This window comes from Tachyglossus aculeatus, chromosome 4, assembly GCF_015852505.1.
Source record: "Tachyglossus aculeatus isolate mTacAcu1 chromosome 4, mTacAcu1.pri, whole genome shotgun sequence".
NCBI lineage: Eukaryota > Metazoa > Chordata > Mammalia > Monotremata > Tachyglossidae > Tachyglossus > Tachyglossus aculeatus.
Genome location: NC_052069.1, coordinates 112,618,383 through 112,637,166, shown reverse-complemented (window position 1 = coordinate 112,637,166; position 18,784 = coordinate 112,618,383). Strand labels below are relative to the sequence as shown.

Below are 18,784 nucleotides of genomic sequence, written 5' to 3'. Positions count from 1 at the left end.
TTCCCTGTCCACAATGAGCTTACAGTCTTGGCATGGAAGACAGGTAGTAAAATAAATTATGGATGGGGAAAAACCACGGGACTGGGAATCTAATCCTGGCTTTGCCACTTGGCTGCTGTGTGACCTTGGGCAAGTCACTTAACTTCTCCATGCCTCAGTTCCTCTATTAAATACTTTCCCTCACTCCCCCTTAGACTGTGAGCCCCAAGTGGAACAGGGCTTATCTAATTTTACTATCGCTAACCCAGCCCTTAATTCTGTGCTTGGCACATAATAAATGAAATGATTTCTAGACTGTGAGCCCGTTGTTGGGTAAGGACCATCTCTATATGTTGCCAATTTGTACTTCTCAAGTGCTTAGTACAGTGCTTGCTCTGCACACAGTAAGCGCTCAATAAATATGACTGAATGAACAAATACGCAATAATTATTATTATTTAACTTCTATCATCCACACAGGAATAACACTCACCCAGCCAGTAGTTCTTATAGTTCATGGTGTCATACATGTGACATGGCAGAAGAATAAGTTTGCCCATTTCGAGCAAAGATGATGTATATATATCAGGGCTTTCAAAAAGGCCCAACTCAATTACTTTAAATAAACAAGTTAACACTTCTTGTAGATCATAATAATCATCACGGTCTACCTTCCCCAGATTTCTGGCACTCAGGATAGCCCACCGTCGAATCTGACAAGAAAGCACACACAGATACACACACACACACAAAAAAAAAAACCAAAATACCAAAAACAACATATCACTAGGCATGAGAACATGAAACTCAAGTGCAAAGAAAGTTTAACCTTAATTTCACTAACTTATAGCATTTAGCCAAAACACATTTTGGGTTTAAGAGAGCAATTTACCACACTATAAAATAAATGGCAGTTAAGCTACAAGCACAAAAACGCCCATAAACACTTCCTGTAGGTTACAAAAGGATTTGTAGAACAATATGTGTTTGTTTAGGCCATCTCCCAAATAAGTGTACTGGCTCTTTTTTTTTTTTTTTTTTTTAAACTGGCCTATCCAACTCCTCCCCTCTCAGGGCACACCTGGAGAATTTCCAGTAGTCTACCAGTCTCGATTACAAGAGGGAGAGTCAAGCAGAGGCATATCCGTTCCATTTCTAGCTGGGCCAGTGGCTAACGAGTGGAAGGCAATCGGCTACAAGTCAAAACTCACCTGTGCTGGGTGGCAGCAGCATGGGAGAGAGTCATGGTCGGAGACTCAAGTTTACTGCACGGAAGGAGGTAATGGTAAACCACTTCCATATTTTTAATCAAGAAAAGTGTACGGATACACTACCACAATGGCTGCAGATGAAGGTGGGGAGTTCTGGGAAAGACGTGTCCATGGCATCACTATGGGTTGGAGACAACTCAACAGCGTAAGACAAGAGACCCAACTCCTTCTTCCCCTACCATCTTCCCACCTTAGGCAGGCAGAGGCAGTAGAATTGGTGAAAGGCAAACAGAATTCTTTCTATGTACCTGATTCATTCATTATTGAGCACTTACTGTGTGCAGAGCACTGTACTAAGTGCTTGGGAGAAGACAATATAACATTAAACAGACGCATGCCCTGTCCACACCGAGCTTAGAGTTTAGAGGGGGAGACAAACAATTTAATATAAATAAATTACAGATATGTACATAAGTGCTGTGGGGCTGGGAAGGGAAGGATGAATAAAAGGAGCAAGTCGGGGTGATGCAGAAGGAAGCGGGAGAAGAGGAAAAGGGGGCTTAGTCAGGGAAGGCCTCTTGGAAGAGAAGTGCCTTTAATAAAGCTTTGAAGTCAGGGGGGGGGATGAGTAACTGTCAGTTGGATTTGAGGAAGGAGGGCATTTCAGGGCAGAGGGAGAATGTGGGTGAGGGGTTTGGTGGAGATAGGCAAGATCGAGGTATAGTGAGAAAGCATTAGAGGAGTGAAGCGCCTGGGCTGGGTTGTAATGGGAGGGTAGTAAGGTGAGGAAAGAGGGGGCAAAGTGATTGACTGCTTTAAAGCCAATCATGACATGTTTCCCCATTCCTCAAGAAACTCCAGTGGTTGCCCATCCACCTTTGCAAACAAAAACCCCTTACTGATTGGGGATGGGGGTGGCACCGGGACAGGATTACAGGGATGTGGTGGGGAGGAGGAGTTGGGTCGGCGCAAGGGGTGGGGAGGAGTTGGATGGGTGTGAGTTGACTGGGCCTGAGTTGTGGGAGGGGGAAGAAGGATGGAGCTGGAACAGGTTTACTGGAGTGGGGCTGGGTGGAGAGGGGAGGACTGGGATGAGCTGACTGAAGGGAGGGAAGTGTTGATGGATTATAGGGGAAGGGGGGAAAAAAAACAGTGAAGTTTAAGCATAGTAGTTGACGGGAAAGACAGCAATAACTACTTAATCCAGTGTGATTCTGAGGAGGTAGTTGAATTGTCCTTGGGTTCTTGACAGTGAAGAGGCCAGAGTTTAAGCGAGCCCTGAGGAGATGGTTAAATTGTCCTTAGGTCCTTGAGAGTGAAGAGGCCAGTTATTAGGAGAGAATAGACTGGGCTGATGTGAATTTAGAAGAAAGTAGGGGCTGAGCAGGTGTGAAGCCAGGCAGCCATTGAAATGCATATATTACATGTATACATTGAAATGTAAAAGTGTATGAACCCGGGCCTCTTTTCAATTGAAGGTTACTTACCTAGCCAAGGTGCTATTTGCAAGACAGCCCAAGAGACTAAAATCCTACCTTACCCAAAGGGAAACTCTATTTTAGAATCAAAATTAAACTAAAATTGATTCCTTAACAAGGGCCATGCTTGTACTCTTCATCTTCCTCTAGACTGTACACTCATTGTGGTCCGGGAATGTGTCTCTTATACTGTCCTCTCCCAAGCACTCAGTACAGTGCTATGCACAAAGTGCTCAACAAATGATTGATTCTCCATCCAAACTGTTACTGTGTACTTCAAGCACTTCTATCTCACCTGACTATTGCATCAGCCTCCTCACTAAACTTCCTCCCTCTAGCCTCTCCCCTTATTCACACATACTTCACTCTGCCGACCAGATCACACTTCTAATAAAAAAAGTTCACTCTACATATGCCCTCTCTTGAATAATCACCCATCCACATCTGCATCACACAAAACTCCTCCATCACGAAGTTACTCACTGTAATCTCACTCGCTTGTTTTGTGGCCAACCCCTTGCCCACTTCCTCCTTCTGGCCTGGAACAGCCTCTCCCCTTCGTTTCCAACAGACCGCCACTCTCACCATACTATTATTATTATTACTATGGTGTTAAGCACGTACTGTGTGTTAAGCACTGTTTTAAGTGCTGGGGTAGATACAAATCACTCAGGTCAGACAGTCACTGTCCCATATTACATTTAAGTAATCCTCTCAGAGCCTTCTAAAATCATATTTCTTGCAAGAAGGCTTCCCTGACTAACCTCTCATTTCCCCACCACATCTGTCCTTTGCCTATCAATGGTCTTAGATCTGTACCTCTTAAACACTGATAATTCACCCCCCAACCCCCACACACTATTTACATCCACACCCTTAGACTTTGCCATTTCCCCTCTCTGTAATTTATTTTAACGTCTGTTTCCCCCTCTAGACTGTAATCTCCTCGAGGCCAGGGTCTGTGTTTACCAACTCTACTGCATTTTACTCTCCCAAGTGTTTAGTACAATGCTCTGCACAAAGTAAGCCTCAATAAATAACACTGATCAATTGCTTCCTGAGCTAGAGAGATAACAACATTTATAATACTAAATACGGAATTTACCACAACCTATTACCGTTAACTAATACTAGAAGTATCAAAGACACCAGACCAAAGACCAGAAATCAACAGCTTTGTGAACACTTAAATGCGATAAATGCCTTACCATTTCATTGGGATGTACCAAGAGCAAATAGATTCCTGGATGTTTGTCAAAGACTTGAAAGGAACAGTTAGCTTGCTCCATCCTACACAGTCCTTCGACAAATAACTCACCTAAACAGAGAGACAAATAAAGTGAATGGGAAAACACAATCAAATCAAGCGACCGTATTTTCATTATTTGAAAATGGAAATAAAAGTCAAACAAGGGTACTGTTAACCATGAATCCAAATCAGGAAAGTTTTCCTATCTGCTGCCATTTATCAGGGCTATCTAGTGCATGAATAGAGCCCTGCTCTGGGAATCAGGAGACCTGGGTTTCAGTCCTGGTTCTACCTCTGGTTCTACCAGCAAGGAGGCTGATGCAGTAATTAAAGTGCGATATCTAAGTGGTTAAAAACACACTTCCTCCAAGAGGCCTTCCTGGACTAAGCCCTCATTTCCTCTTCTCCCACTCCCTTTTGTGTCACCTCTGCACTTGGATTTGCACCTGGATTTGTTCTCTTTATTCACCCCACCCTTAGTCCCTCAGCCCTTATTCGCATGGCTCAGTGGAGAGAACAAGGGCTTTGGAGTCAGAGGTCATGGGTTCAAATCCCAGCTCTGCCACTTGTCAGCTGTGTGACTTTGGGCAAGTCACTTAACTTCTCTGTGCCTGTTACCTCATCTGTAAAATGGGGATTAAGACTGTGAGCCCCCCGTGGGACAACCTGATCGCCTTGTAACCTCCCCAGCGCTTAGAACAGTGCTTTGCACATAGTAAGCGCTTAATAAATGCCATCATTATTATTATTATCTACCCCAGCACTTAGGGCAGGGCCTGGCGACATAGTAAGCTCAAACACCATTACAAAAAAAAAAAAATTGGAGAAGCCACATGGCCTAGTAGAAAGAGCAAGGCCCTGGGAGTCAGAGAACCTGGGTTCTAATCTCACTTATCTGTGCTGTAACCTTGGGGCAGTCACTTAACTTCTCTGGGCTTCAGGTACTTCACTTGTAAAATGGGGTATTAAGACTGTAAGCCCACATGGGCATGGACTCAGTCCAACCTGATTAGCTCGGATCTATCCCCAGCTCTACATACAGTGCCTGGCACACAGTAAGCGCTTAACAAGCACTATTAAAAAAAAAAAACCAACCAAAAAAAAACACTGGCCTCAGTGCCCCAGCTGAAACAGGATTGTTAGGGTTGAGAGAGAGTGAGTGACACTGGGAAATCCACTAGCAGTAGAATCAATTTCTCTGCAGAGATTCTCACCTGCTGTCCCTGTCAAGACATTCCATAATCAGACTATGCTTACTCAAAACACCTGATTGGCAATTTATGGATGAGTAGCAGCTGTGATAATTTAAATAGTATGCACATATGAGAAAAAGAAAGAACGAGAGACAGCGTGCACATGCAAATGTACTGTCCCACATATTCAAAGATGACATTACCGGTGGTGAACTTTCCCCCGTGGGTGTACATGTGACCCAAAGGCCAAAGTGGGACCCAAAGCCCCAGCTGCATTAAGTACACACTACAAAATGACTAACTTCTGGCACAATGCAGGTCTTAAACGCACCTCTGTATTATGTATAGTCATTCTGTTTCCTTCTAAAAACCAAACCACCAAATTTGGAAGCAAATGTGAATGTTCCTAACTCACGTAACAAAGGCAAAACCTGCAAAAGCTAGCGATATATATAGAACAGCTAATGCCTCTTCTCACTTCATCCTCTGGCTACTATATTTACAAGTATCAACGCCTCACCTTTCGCAGCCGAAAACAGAGGAATTAAACAGATTTAATATGGGCATTAAATCTAGCAATAAGGGCAGCAGGAGGAAAAATAAATAAGAGAAGGTAGGGAGATGAAAAAGAAAGGTTAAGACAGCATTTCTACTAAACCCTCCCAAGTATGGTGTACAGCAGGCATTCAATGCATTAAGTCTTCCTTCTCTCTCACCCAACCTGGCTCAAGTTTTTGGACCAGGTAGCCCATATCTTGCAGGGAGGAGAGGGTCATGACCCTATCTTTCTTCCTAACCTGGCAGATGCACAGTAATCACAACTTATCAAACAACAACAAAAAAAACCCTTACAAAATTGTCTTCTGCAAGAAGATTAAGGCAGAGGCAGTGACCTCCTACCCCAACTCCAGGATCCTGGAATTGCAATCCTTGGCTTCAGCCCCAGCTGCTAATATTTGTCCCTTCTGGAATCCGAGCATCTATCCTTTAGTCCATCAATGGTATTTACTGAATGCTATGCGCAGAGCAGTGTACTAAGCACTTGGGAGAGTACACTACGAGTTGGTAATGTGATCCTTGTCCTTAAGGAGTGTACAGTCTAGTGGAGGCAGATATTGAAAGATGAGTAGGTGGGCAATAGCAGAGCAGAATGAGCAGGCTGGGTTCAAGCAGGAGATTAGAGAGGAAAGGTAGGAGGGGAAGAGCTGATTAAGTGGGCATCCTGATTTGTCTTCTGTCCTCTGAAGGCATTCAAGGGTACTAGTTCTAATCTATGGGCTTTGCATTCCCTGGAATCCCAGGGCCTGGCATCATCCATCCCTGGCACCTTAATTCCGGTGGGTTTTTGGAGCTCAGCACCTCTACTTATCGGAGACCAGGGTCCATTTGGGAAACGTGAGGAAGCAGCAGGTAGGGTTTCATTCATTCGGTCATATTTATTGAGCACTTACTGTGTGCAGAGCACTGTATTAAGCGCTTGGAAAGTACAATTCAGCAAAAAAGGAGAGACAATCCCTGCCCACATCAGGCTCAGTCTAGAAGCTATGGGCCAAGAGATAGACTTATTCAGGGCTGAGGCGTGATGTGCTACACTTTGCGCATGGTATGGGCTTATTAGATTTCACAGTACTTTTTATTATTTCTTTTAATACCACAAGGAAGTAATCAACAGGTCATCTTAAGCCAAATACATTTATGAAAGAATGAAGAAAAAAAAAAGAAATCCATACTGGACTAAATCTGTCTAATCTGTATTCTGTCTCAGACTACAGAGGATGTTTAGTGGAATGGTAGTGTCCTCCTTGACATCCATCCTCACATTTGGGGACAGACCACCTAATATCCCTAGCTTTGCCCGTAAATAATCTAACATGGAGAATAACATTCACCACCTTGAGCCATCTAACCCCCCGTTCTAGCCCTCTAATAACAAATTATGGGCCCATTATTCATCCATTTAGCTAACAGTAATTGAATTTCTATAATCTACTTCTCACAAAACCATTTTGGATTCTGCACACACTCAGGACGAGAGGGGATGACAAAACTCAGGAACAAATTTCAATTATATACTCACTGACACGCTCATTTAGCAACAAATAGGGGTACTTTAGAATTTCCAGAAGAGGAACTCGCAGATTGTTTTCAAAGTCTGAGCCACTGATATTAGAAAGATGTGTTTCCCTATTGTCATTTATTATAAACAGTTCATCATCTTCTCCAACTTCTTTAATGCACTTTTCAAAATGCCCCACAAGCCGGGAAGTTTCCAGTTCCCACAAGACCTATTCAAGGAAAACAAACAAACAAAAAAACCACATGGCATCACCTTTCAAACGACTGTCAATGAAAAACACAAGTTGTGATCATTATAGCATCCCAGCAAATTTACTGGGTGAATACTGTATACATCCTACTCACACCAGAGGAGTTTCCAGCCAATCAGAATCCATCCTGCTACTGCTTCAGCAGGAGGATATGGTATTTGTTAAGTGCTTCCTATGTGCCAGGCACTGTACTAAACTCTGGGTGGAGACAAGCAAATTGGGTTAGAAACAGTCCCTGTCCCACATGAGGCTCACAGTCTCAATCCTCATTTTACTGATGAGGTAACTGAAGCCCAGAGAAGTGAAGTGACTTACCCCAAGTCACACAGCAGACAAGTGGCAGAGCTGGAATTAGAATCCACGCATGACCTCTGATTCCTAGGTCCATGCTCTATCCATTAGGCCACACTGCTTCCAAGAGAGCACCGTGAGCTTGGCTCGAATGAGCCCTGCCTGGACCTCAGGCTAATCAATTTTTACAGGAACACCCCACATACAGTGCTGGATAAATCCCTGCTGGAGTCCAGGGCTAATCCATTTTGTGGGAAGCCCCTGTGTCACGTGGCAGATGGATTCCGGAGGAGCGAGATCAAGGCCCAGCTCCGGCCCGGGAGCCGGGAGATCACGAGTCCTAATCTCGGCTCCTCTACCTGTCTGCTGTGTGATCGGGGGCAAGTCGCTTCACTCCTCTGTACCTCAGTTACCTCATCTGAAAAATGGGAATTGAGACTGTGAGCCCCAGGTGGGACAGGGGCTGTATCCAACATGATAGAACAGTGCCTGGCACATAGACAGTGCTTAAAATACCACAATTTTATTATTAGAAAGCTCCCTTGGGCTATCTCCTGACACATTACAGCAGGACCGGAGGTAAAGAAACATACCCGATCCCCAGGAGCGGCCAGGCTTCCCCGGCACCGCTATCTGCCCACCTCTCTGGCTTCACCTGCCGGACCCCATGGCTGGTAAGTCTACTGGTGGGTGGCCTGAGTCAACTACTGCCCAGGGGCCTTTGAGAAGGGCAGATCGTGTCCGGCCGACTGGGAGCCGAATGGATGGTAGCCACCCATCTGCCAGCCCTACAGATGCCTCAATCTCATCTAGCTCGCCGCTGACTCCTTGCCCACGTCCTGCTTCCAGCCTAGAACGCCTTCCCTCCTCGAATCCGCCGGACAATTACTCTCCCCTCCTTCAGGGCCTATTGAGGGCACATCTCCTCCAAGAGGCCCTCCCTGACTAAGCCCCACAATCCTCTTCTCTCACTCCCTTCTGCGTCGTGCTGACTTGCTCCCATTTTGCATCCCCAGCCCCACAGCACTTATGTACATATCTGTAATTTTATCTACATTAATGCCTGTCTCCCCACCTCTAGACTGTTAGCTCGTTGTGGACAGGGAGTGTGTCTATTGTTGTATTTTACTTTCCCAAGCGCTTAGTACAGTGCTCTACACACCATAAGCACTCAATAAATATGACTGAGGGCCAGTAAATCAACTCTAGGCCCCTTTAAGGCTCAATTAGCCAGAAAGCAGGCCATTTTTCTGTCAGTCTCTACCTCTGTTTTCCTGGCTCCTGGGGAAATGGTGGGGGTGTCACCATATTCCTGACTTAGGGAGACAGAGCAGAGGTAGGGGCCACCACCAGACAAGGAAAACTATGGCTGACGTCGGCCAGGCACAAAGGGTGGGTCCCTGGGCCCTTGAGTTGAGTGAGAGCAGCTGACCTGTGGGCTTGCCCATCTCCTTTCCCAAAAATGCTGACCCCTCCTGCCCTCACCTTCCTGTCGCCCCACTACACCCTTTCCCCACATTCCCCCTCCTAAGTGGTGCCCGTTCCATCTGCCAATCTCATTCCGAGACTGGCCTCGGTGACGTGCTCTGTTGTAGGGAAGCACACGTGGACTAAAGGAAAGAGCTCAGTCCTGAGAGTCAGAAGGACCTGGGTTCTAATCCTGCATCCAACACTTGTCGGCTGGGTGACTTTGAGCAAGTCATTTCACTTCTCTGCACCTCAGTTACTTCATCTGTAAAACGGGGATTATGACTGTGAGCCCCATGTGGGACAGGGACTGTGTCCAACCTGATTATCTTGTATCTGCCCCAGAGCTTAGAACAGTTCCTGGCACATAGTAAGTGCTTAATAAATATCATTTATTTTTAAAGGGAAGGGGAGTGATCGAGCGGGGCGTCCTCCAACCAACCACCCTTGTGGTCAGATTTTGGCAGGGACTGCTTCAGCCCCATGAGTCTCTAAATGGGGAAGTCAGAAAGGAACTCATCCTCTTCTCCCATGTACTCACTCTGGTCAAGAAAGGACAAAAAAAAAATCAACAAAATTGAAGGCTCTTCAATTTGCAGGTCTCTCACTTGCTTTTCCCCTACCAAACTCCTTTGGAACTACCCAGCCTAAGAGCAACGGCACTTAAAACTAATTAAGTAACATTATGGTGCCTCTGAAAATAGTCTCAATTAATTGTTATTAATGTACCTTCCAGCAGAGAAGCAGCATGGCCCAGTGGATAGAGCACATGCTTGGGAGTCAGAAGGACCTCGGTTCAAATCCTGGCTCTGCCACTTGTCAGCTGTGTGACCCTGGGCAAGTTGCTTAATTTCTCTGTGCCCCAGTGACCTAATCTGTAAAATGGGGATTAGGATGGAAGTCCCATGTGGGACATGGACTGTGTCCAATCTGATTATCTTCTAACTACCTCAGTGCTTAGAATAGTGCCTGGCACATAATAAGCGCTTAATAAATATCATGAAAAGTAGACCAGGGATAATACTTCAACACAAATGTATTATACAAAATAAAAATCATAGATATGCATCTTATTTAGTTCAAAGGACCTGTATGACTTAAAGACATGAGTTAAGAGGACAAATAATAAATATTTTATCAGTATATGCTTTTAAACTCCCCTGGCCTACTGGACATCCTGAAATGAGACCAGCTAAGACTTAAGACATAGGCAGTAACTTAACGCTGCCATTTATTTTTTCATCATGGCAAATGTATCTTTATCAGAAGGTCTTCTGTTACCATTCAGAGTTGGATGGTCAGGAGGTTTTAAAATACAGAACAACTGTTCTCGGTCTGACCTCCAGTCAACAACTACATCCTCCCTGCATTCTTTCCAGGCCTGTGTAACATATTTTTATCAGGAAGACTTGAGTCCAAATCTAAAAATTCATGGTCATACTAAAAACTACATTTTGAACACTAGCTGCTTTGGTGGGAAAGTGATGCTGCTGTTGGAACTTTTTACACTTTCCCAGATCATTTCAAAACAAAAGCTGCTATCTCCATTTGCAAGAAAAACATCCCCAGCCTATTAACTCCAATGCAGGTTTCCAATAGTATTTAATGTGAGAAAACATTTCAATAGCCAATTTGGAAAAACTGGTTGATAAAATTGGTTGTCTTTGAATATAACTAAAAATGAGGAATCACATGGATTCTCTCAATTTACATTCAAAATTCTAACAGAAACTCTAATAAAAATAGAAATCCTTAATTCCGGAACTAAGATTATTCTCCTCCTAATCACCAGGGCTCCAAAAAGCAGCAATTTTTCCTGGTTAATTTTCCTAACACTTTTGAGAAGCAGCGTGGCTTGGTGGAAACGACACGGGCTTGGGCATCAGAAGTTGTGGGTTGTAATCCCAGCTCTGCCACCTGTCAGCTGTGTGACTTTGGGCAAGTCACTTCAGCTCTCTGGGCCTCAGTTACCTCATCTGTAAAACAGGGATTAAGACTGTAAGCCCCACGTGCGACAACCTGATTACACTACCAGGGCTTAGAACAGTGCTTGGCACAGTAAGTGCTTTTATTTTTTGATTTATACTGCAGTCTGTCAAACACATAGTACAGAGCTCTGCACACAGTAAGCACTCAAATACCAATGATCGATCGATTACCTCATGCAAGAAGGGCAGCTGATCTCTTGCCTTGTGGTATTCAGCCACACACTCCAGACAGTAACACAAGTCATCGTTGGCCGCTATGAAGAATTCACAGGATATGTTCTTGGATGCATATTCCCTTAGGACATCTGTGGTGGAAGAACCACCAGGCGTACACCAGCAACATGTGCTCATCCTGCAGTTGAATCCAGAAAAGAAAAATGAATGAAAGTGTAAAGGGTGGGGAAAAAAACTTCCCCCCTTTTTTATGGTGCTTGTTAAGCACCTATTGTGTGGCAGGCACTGTATTAAGTGCTGGCACAGCACAGACACAAATTAATCAGGTTGAACACAGTCCATATCCCACATGGGGCTCACCAGTCTTAATCCCCACTGTATTCAGTGCTGGCACAGACACAAGTTAATCAGGTTGAACACAGTCCATATCCTGCATGGGGCTCACCAGTCTTAATCCCCATTTTTCAGATGAGGGATCTGAGGGACGGGGAAGTTCAGCAACTTGCCCAAGGTCACAAAGATGCCAGTTGGCAGAGCCAGGATTCGAACCCACGTCCTTTGAGTCCCAGGCCTGTGGTCTACTCACTAGGCCATGCTGCTTCTCTTTTGAAAATTCTACTTGAAAGGAAAATCAGGACAAAACGAAATAGGGGTTGACATGCCCCAAGAGTCTCTGTCACAGTCAGAATGTGTGTCACTACAGCCTATAATTCCATTCTTTTTAAAACATCCCTCCTCTATTTTCTAGAAGGGGTGGCTTTGCAGACTAGAAAGTCCACTCATACCTGATTGAGACAGACCTCCTTATGGAATTCCCCTTCGTGGATATAGCCCCCAAGGATGGCTACTAAGCCTCCCTGGTGGGCTATTCTCTCTCCTCTTTACTCTCTTCCCTCCCAAGTTCAGTTTAAGAAAGGCTTTCTGTAGGCAAATAAATAATAGGGCTGGGAGTCAGAGGATCTGGGTTCTAAATCCAGCTCCACCACCTGCAAGCCGTGCGACCGCGGGCAACTTCTCTGTGCCTCGGTTACCTCATCTGTAAAATGGGTATTAAATCAACCTCCCTCCGACAGTCTGTGAGCCCTGTGTAGGACGGGACTACGTCCAACCTGATTATCTTGTCTTTACCATAGTAAGTGCTTAACAAGTACCATTAAAATAATAATTAAAAAATGCCCCCCCCAAAAAATGATATAAGATCGGGGAGTTTAAATTGGTTCCAGCATCAGCTGCGGCCTAGTAGAGTTACACACCTGCTATACATATTTGAAAAATCACTGCATTGATTTAATGTACCGAAACACACCCAATATTTCAGCGCGCAGGTCTTGGGCGAACAGTGTTGTTACACAGTACAGCAAAAGGAAAGGTAAGCGCTTTACTCGTTTCTCATTTGGCAAGTTGTTTAATTTAATAAATGAAAAGAACTCTGCAAAGACTCTGGCTAAAAAGAGAACTCTGAGGAGCAATTTGATATTCAAAGGCTTGGGTCAACAAATTGTAACAGCAAGGCTATATCAGACGGCCAGTCACAATACTAAATATACACCTAGTTTGGCACCAGAAGAGCGATCTTCATTTTGGTTTTCTTTTCATTCAGGCTGGTCTCTGTCTAAAGCATCTTTACAGGCAAAAAGAAAGGAAAATAAAGGTTTTTGGCCATGCCAAGCGCCAGCCTCCTCCTCCTCCTGCGAGTTGTTGGAGTGAGCTGGCTGCCAATATACCATCCCTTCTGGCTTGGGAGAGCTCGGATGGCACTTAGTGAGTTTCTGGCATTCCCATAGGGAATAATGCCAAGTGCAAAGGCAAGGCAAAGCAACAAAATTCCTCTTTTCCCAGCAGTGGTTTGTTATTCACGACTATTACTCAACTAAACAGTGCAGGCACTCAGCAAACATTAAAAAAAAAACAAACAAAAAAACCCCCACCCATTCATTCATTCAATCGTATTTATTGAGCATTTACTGTGTGCAGAGCACTGTACTAAGCGCTTGGGAAGTACAAGCTGACAACATATAGAGACAGTCCCTGCCCAAAAGCGGGCTCACAGCCTAGAAAGGGGAGACAGACGACAAAACGAAACATGTGGACAGGTGTCAAGTCATCAGAATAAATAGCAATAAAGCTAGATGCACATCATTAAGAAAATAAATAGAATAGTAAATATGTACAAGTTAGAGAAGCAGCGTGGCCCAGTGGAAAGAGCTCGGGCTTTGGAGTCAGAGGTCATGGGTTCAAATCCCGCTCCGCCGCTTGTCAGCTGTGTGACTTTGGGCAAGTCACTTCACTTCTCCGGGCCTCAGTTCCCTCATCTGGAAAATGGGGATTAAGTCTGTGAGCCCCATGTGGGACAACCTGATTACCTTGTATCTACCCCAGCGCTTAGAATAGTGCTTTGCACACAGTCAGCGCTTAATAAATGCCATCATTCATTCAAAGTAAAAGCACAGTTCTGTATTTCACACGGATCATAGAAGCATCTCTCCCTCCACCTAAAACCATTTCCAGCACTGTTCCAGAGGGCGAGACTGGGGGTGGTTAGAACAGTGCCTGGCATATAGTAAGCGCTTAAATGCCATCATCATCAGATGAAGACAGTTATTATTGAAAAAAATTAAAAAATAAAAGCAAAATGAGGCTTGGGTGAACAAAGCACTGTAAAATGTTGACGGGAGCCCCAGAGTCAGGAGGTGGGCCTACAGCACGGGCCCCTGAGCACCACGGCGGGGCCCGACTGGTCTGACCGGCTAGTAAGCGTTGGTCCCGTTAGTCAAGGAGCACCCCAGGGGCGGCGGGACGTGAGGGAGCACTGGACAAGGTCGACCGGGACCGAGCGACTTGCCTGCTGTGTGACCTGGGGCAAGTCACTTCATTTCTCTGTCCCTCAGTTACCTCATCTGCAAAATGGGGATTAAGGCTGGGAGCCCCAGGTGGGACAGGGACTGTGTCCAAACTGATGAGCTTGAACCTTCCCCGGCGCTTAGTCCAGTGCTGGGCACAAACTACGCACTTCCTGATGAGCCTATATCTCCCCCAACGCTTAGTAAGTGCCGGGCACAAGCTATGTGCTTTCTGATGAGCTTAGAGTAATAACAATAATAATAATAATAATAATGGCATTTGTTAAGTGCTTACTATGTGCCAGGCACTGTACTAAGCGCCGGGGTGAGTACAAGCAAATCAGGCTGGACACAGTCCCCGTCCCATGCGGGGCCCACAGTCTCAATCCCCATTTTACAGATGAGGTAACTGAGGCCCAGAGAAGTGAAGTGACTTGCCCAAGGTCACACAGCAGACAAGTGGTGGAGAGGGGTTTAGAACCCAGCACCTTCTGACCCCCAGGCCCGAGCTCTAGCCATTAGGCCAAGCTGCTTCTGGACTGCCCACTGTTGGGTAGGGACTGTCTCTCTATGTTGCCAATTTGTACTTCCCAAGCGCTTAGTACAGTGCTCTGCACATAGTAAGCGCTCAATATATATGATTGATGATGATGATGATGACTGGCCCTCCCTCAACGATTAGTCCAGTGCCGGGCACAAACTATGGGCTTCCTGATGAGCTTGTATCTCACCCAGTGCTTAGTACTGCGCCGGGCCTATAGTAAGCGCACACTGGGGTAGATACAAGGTAATCAGGTTGTCCCACATGGGGCTCACAGTCCTAACCCCCATTTCACAGATGAGGGAACTGAGGCACAGACAAGTGAAGCGACTCACCCAAGGTGACACAGCAGATAAGTAGCGGAGGAGAGATTAGAACCCAGGTCCTCTGCCTCTCAGGCCAGTGCTCTTGACTGTGAGCCCACTGTTGGGTAGGGACTGTCTCTATATGTTGCCAACTTGTACTTCCCAAGCACTTAATACAGTGCTCTGCACACAGTAAGTGCTCAATAAATACGATTGATTGATTGATTGCCACTAGGCCAGCCCAGAGAAGTGATGTGACTCACCCAAGGTGACCCAGCAGACAGGTGGCAGAGGCGGCATTAGAACCCAGGTCCTCTGCCTCCCAAGCCAGTGTTCTTGCCATTAGGCCACTCTGCTTCTCCTAAAGCTCTGAGAAGTGAAGTGGTTTGCCCAAGGTCACCCAACTGCCAAGTGGCAGGATCAGAACCCAGGTCCTCTGCCTCCCAAATCCATGCTCCTGCCACTAGGCCACGCTGCTTCTCCTAAAGCGCAGAGAAGTCGGGATTAGAACCTGGGTCCCTTGATTCCCAAGCCAGTGCTCTTGCCACTAGGCCACGCTGCTTCTCCTAAAGCCCAGAAAAGTGATGCGACTCGCCCAAGGTTGACCCAGCAGCAGGGGGACAGAGGCGGGATTAGAACCCAGGTCCTGTGCCTCCCAAGCCCGGGCTCTTCGTAGTAATAATGATGGCATTTGTTAAGCGCTTACTATGTGCAAAGCACTGTTCTAAGCCCTGGGGAAGATACAAGGTGATCAGGTTGTCCCACTTGGGACTCCCAGTTATCATCCCCATTTTACAGATGAGGTCACTGAGGCACAGAGAAGTGAAGTGACTTGCCCAAAGTCACACAGCTGACAATAATAATAATGGCTGTTGTTAAGCGCTTACTATGTGCAAAGCACTGTTCTGAGCGCTGGGGAGGATACAAGGTGATGAGAGGTTGTCCCACGTGGGGCTCACAGTCATCATCCCCATTTTACAGGTGAGGTAGCTGAAGCCCAGAGAAGCGAAGTGACTTGCCCAAAGTCACACAGCTAACAATAATAATAATAATAATAATAATGGCACTTAAGGAGTTACTATGTGCAAGGCACTGTTCTAAGCGCTGGGGAGGATACAAGGCAATCGGGTTGTCCCACGTGGGGCTCCCAGTCTTCATCCCCATCTTACAGGTGATGTCACTGAGGCCCAGAGAAGTGCAGTGACTTACCCAAAGTCACACAGCTGACAAGTGGCGGATCCGGGATTAGAAGCAGCGTGGCTTAGTGGCAAGAGCCCGGGCTTGGGAGTCAGAGGTCATGAGTTCAAATCCCGGCTCCGCCAGTTGTCAGCTGTGTGACTTTGGGCATGTCCCACAGCACCTGTATATATGTTTGTACATACTTATTACTCTACTTATTTTACTTGTACATATTTATTCTATTTATTTTATTTGGTTTATATGTTTTGTTTTGTTGTCTGTCTCCCTCTTCTAGACTTTGAGCCCGCTGTCGGGTAGGGACTGTCTCTATATGTCAGAGAAGCAGCGTGGCTCAGTGGAAAGAGCCTGGGCTTTGGAGTCGGAGGTCATGGGTTCGCATCCCGGCTCCGGCAATTGTCAGCTGTGTGACTTTGGGCAAGCCACTTCACTTCTCTGGGCCTCAGTTACCTCATCTGCAAAATGGGGATGAAGACTGTGAGCCCCCCATGGGACAACCTCATCACCTTGGAACCTCCCCAGCGCTTAGAAAAGTGCTTTGCACATAGAAAGCGCTTAATAAATGCCATCATTATTATTATGTTGCCGACTTGTGCTTCCCAAGTGCTTAGTACAGTGCTCTGCACACAGTAAGTGCTCTGCACACAGCACTCAATACGATTGAATGAATGAATGAACTCAGCTTCTCTGGGCCTCAGTTCCCTCCACTGTAAAATGGGGATGAAGACTGTGAGCCCCCCGTGGGACAACCTGATCACCTTGTAACCTCCCCAGTGCTTAGAACGGTGCTTTGCACACAGTAAGTGCTTAATAAATGTCATCATGATCATTATTAGAACCCATGACCTCTGCCTCCCAATAATAACAATAATAATAATAATGGCATTTGCTAAGCGCTTATTATGTGCAAAGCACCATTCTAAGCGCTGGGGAGGTTCCAAGGTGATGAGGTTGTCCCACGGTGGGCTCACAGTCTTCATCCCCATTTTACAGATGAGGTCACTGAGGCCCAGAGAAGTGAAGTGACTTGCCCAAAGTCACACAGCTGACAAGTGGCAAAGCCGGAATTCGAACCCAAGACCTCCGACTCCAAAGTCCGTGATTGAATGAATTAATGAACGAGCTCAACTTCTCTGGGCCTCAGTTCCCTCCTCTGTAAAATGGGGATGAAGACTGTGAGCCCCATGTGGGACAACCTGATCACCTTGCATCCTCCCCAGCGCTTAGGGTGGTGCTTTGCACATAGTAAGTGCTTAATAAATGTCATCATGATGATTATTATTAGAACCCATGACCTTTGCCTCCCAATAACAATAATAATAACAATAATAATAATAATTATAGCATTTGTTAAGCACTTACTATGTGCAAAGCACCGTTCTAAGCGCTGGGGAGGTTACAAGGTGATGAGGTTGTGCCACGTGGGGCTCACAGTCCTCATCCCCATTTTCCAGCTGAGGGAACTGAGGCCCAGAGAAGTGAAGTGACTTAACAATAATAATGGCATTTGTTAAGCGCTTACTATGTACCAAGCACCGTTCTAAGCGCTGGGGAGGTTACAAGGTGATGAGGTTGTCCTACGTGGGGCTCACGGCCTTCATCCCCATTTTCCAGCTGAGGGAAGTGAGGCCCAGAGAAGTGAAGTGACTTAACAATAATAATGGCATTTGTTAAGCGCTTACTATGTACCAAGCACCGTTCTAAGCGCTGGGGAGGTTACAAGGTGATGAGGTTATCCCACGTGGGGCTCACAGCCTTCATCCCCATTTTGCAGCTGAGGGAAGTGAGGCCCAGAGAAGTGAAGTGACTCGCCCAAGGTCACACGGGGGACAATTGGCGGGGCCGGGATTTGAACCCACGACCTCTGACTCCCAAGCCCGGGCTTGTTCCAGTGAGCCACGAAGTGACTTGCCCAGGATCACACAGCGGACAAATGGTGGCACTGGGATTCATTCAACCGTATTTATTGAGCGCTTCCTGTGTGCAGAACACTGGACTAAGCGCTTGGGAAGTCCAAGTTGGCAACATCTAGAGACGGTCCCTACCCAACAGTGGGCTCATTCTAGCAATCCTAATGATGATGATGCTGCTGACAGCATTTCTGAAGCGCTTAGTGGGTGCCAAGCAGCGCTGTGAGGCGGGGCTCTTGCCAATGGGGGCCACGCGGGTTGGCCCTAAAGCCGGGCCTCACGGGGGGGGGGGGGGTCGGGGGTCAGGGGTCGGGGGTCAGGCTCACCTCCACAGCGCTGAGGGGCCCACGGACCCTCCTCCTCCTCCTGGTCCTGTTGATGGTGATGATGGTGGTGGTGGTGATGGTGATGGTGATGATGATGATGATGACGACGATGACCGTCCGTCTACCCCACGGCCATGGCGGCCCGGCCCGGCACGGCCCGGCCCACCCCGCCGCCCTGTTTATTTTCGGGGGCCGGAAGCGGGTCGCGGCGCGAGGAGATGACGTCACCGCGCCGACGCCGCGCGCCCACAGCAGGGCCAGGGGTTCAGCGGCAGGCCAGGCGGACGCGCAGGCGCGCTCGAGGGGTC

General features: G+C 46.6%; 1 protein-coding gene across 1 annotated transcript in view; it reads right to left on the bottom strand.

Moving 5' to 3' along the window:
• Positions 1-18,545, bottom strand: part of SETX (senataxin) — a 69,310-nt gene extending 50,765 nt beyond the window's left edge. The window contains exons 1-5 of the mRNA XM_038746037.1: positions 18,477-18,545; positions 11,355-11,535; positions 7,188-7,395; positions 3,877-3,986; positions 473-692 (exon numbers count right to left, since the gene is read on the bottom strand). Of these exons, the coding sequence (XP_038601965.1) occupies positions 473-692; positions 3,877-3,986; positions 7,188-7,395; positions 11,355-11,534 (718 nt within the window). The 5' untranslated portion in view covers position 11,535; positions 18,477-18,545. The remainder of the gene's footprint in view (positions 1-472; positions 693-3,876; positions 3,987-7,187; positions 7,396-11,354; positions 11,536-18,476) is intronic.
• Between the last annotated feature and the right edge of the window lie 239 nt (positions 18,546-18,784).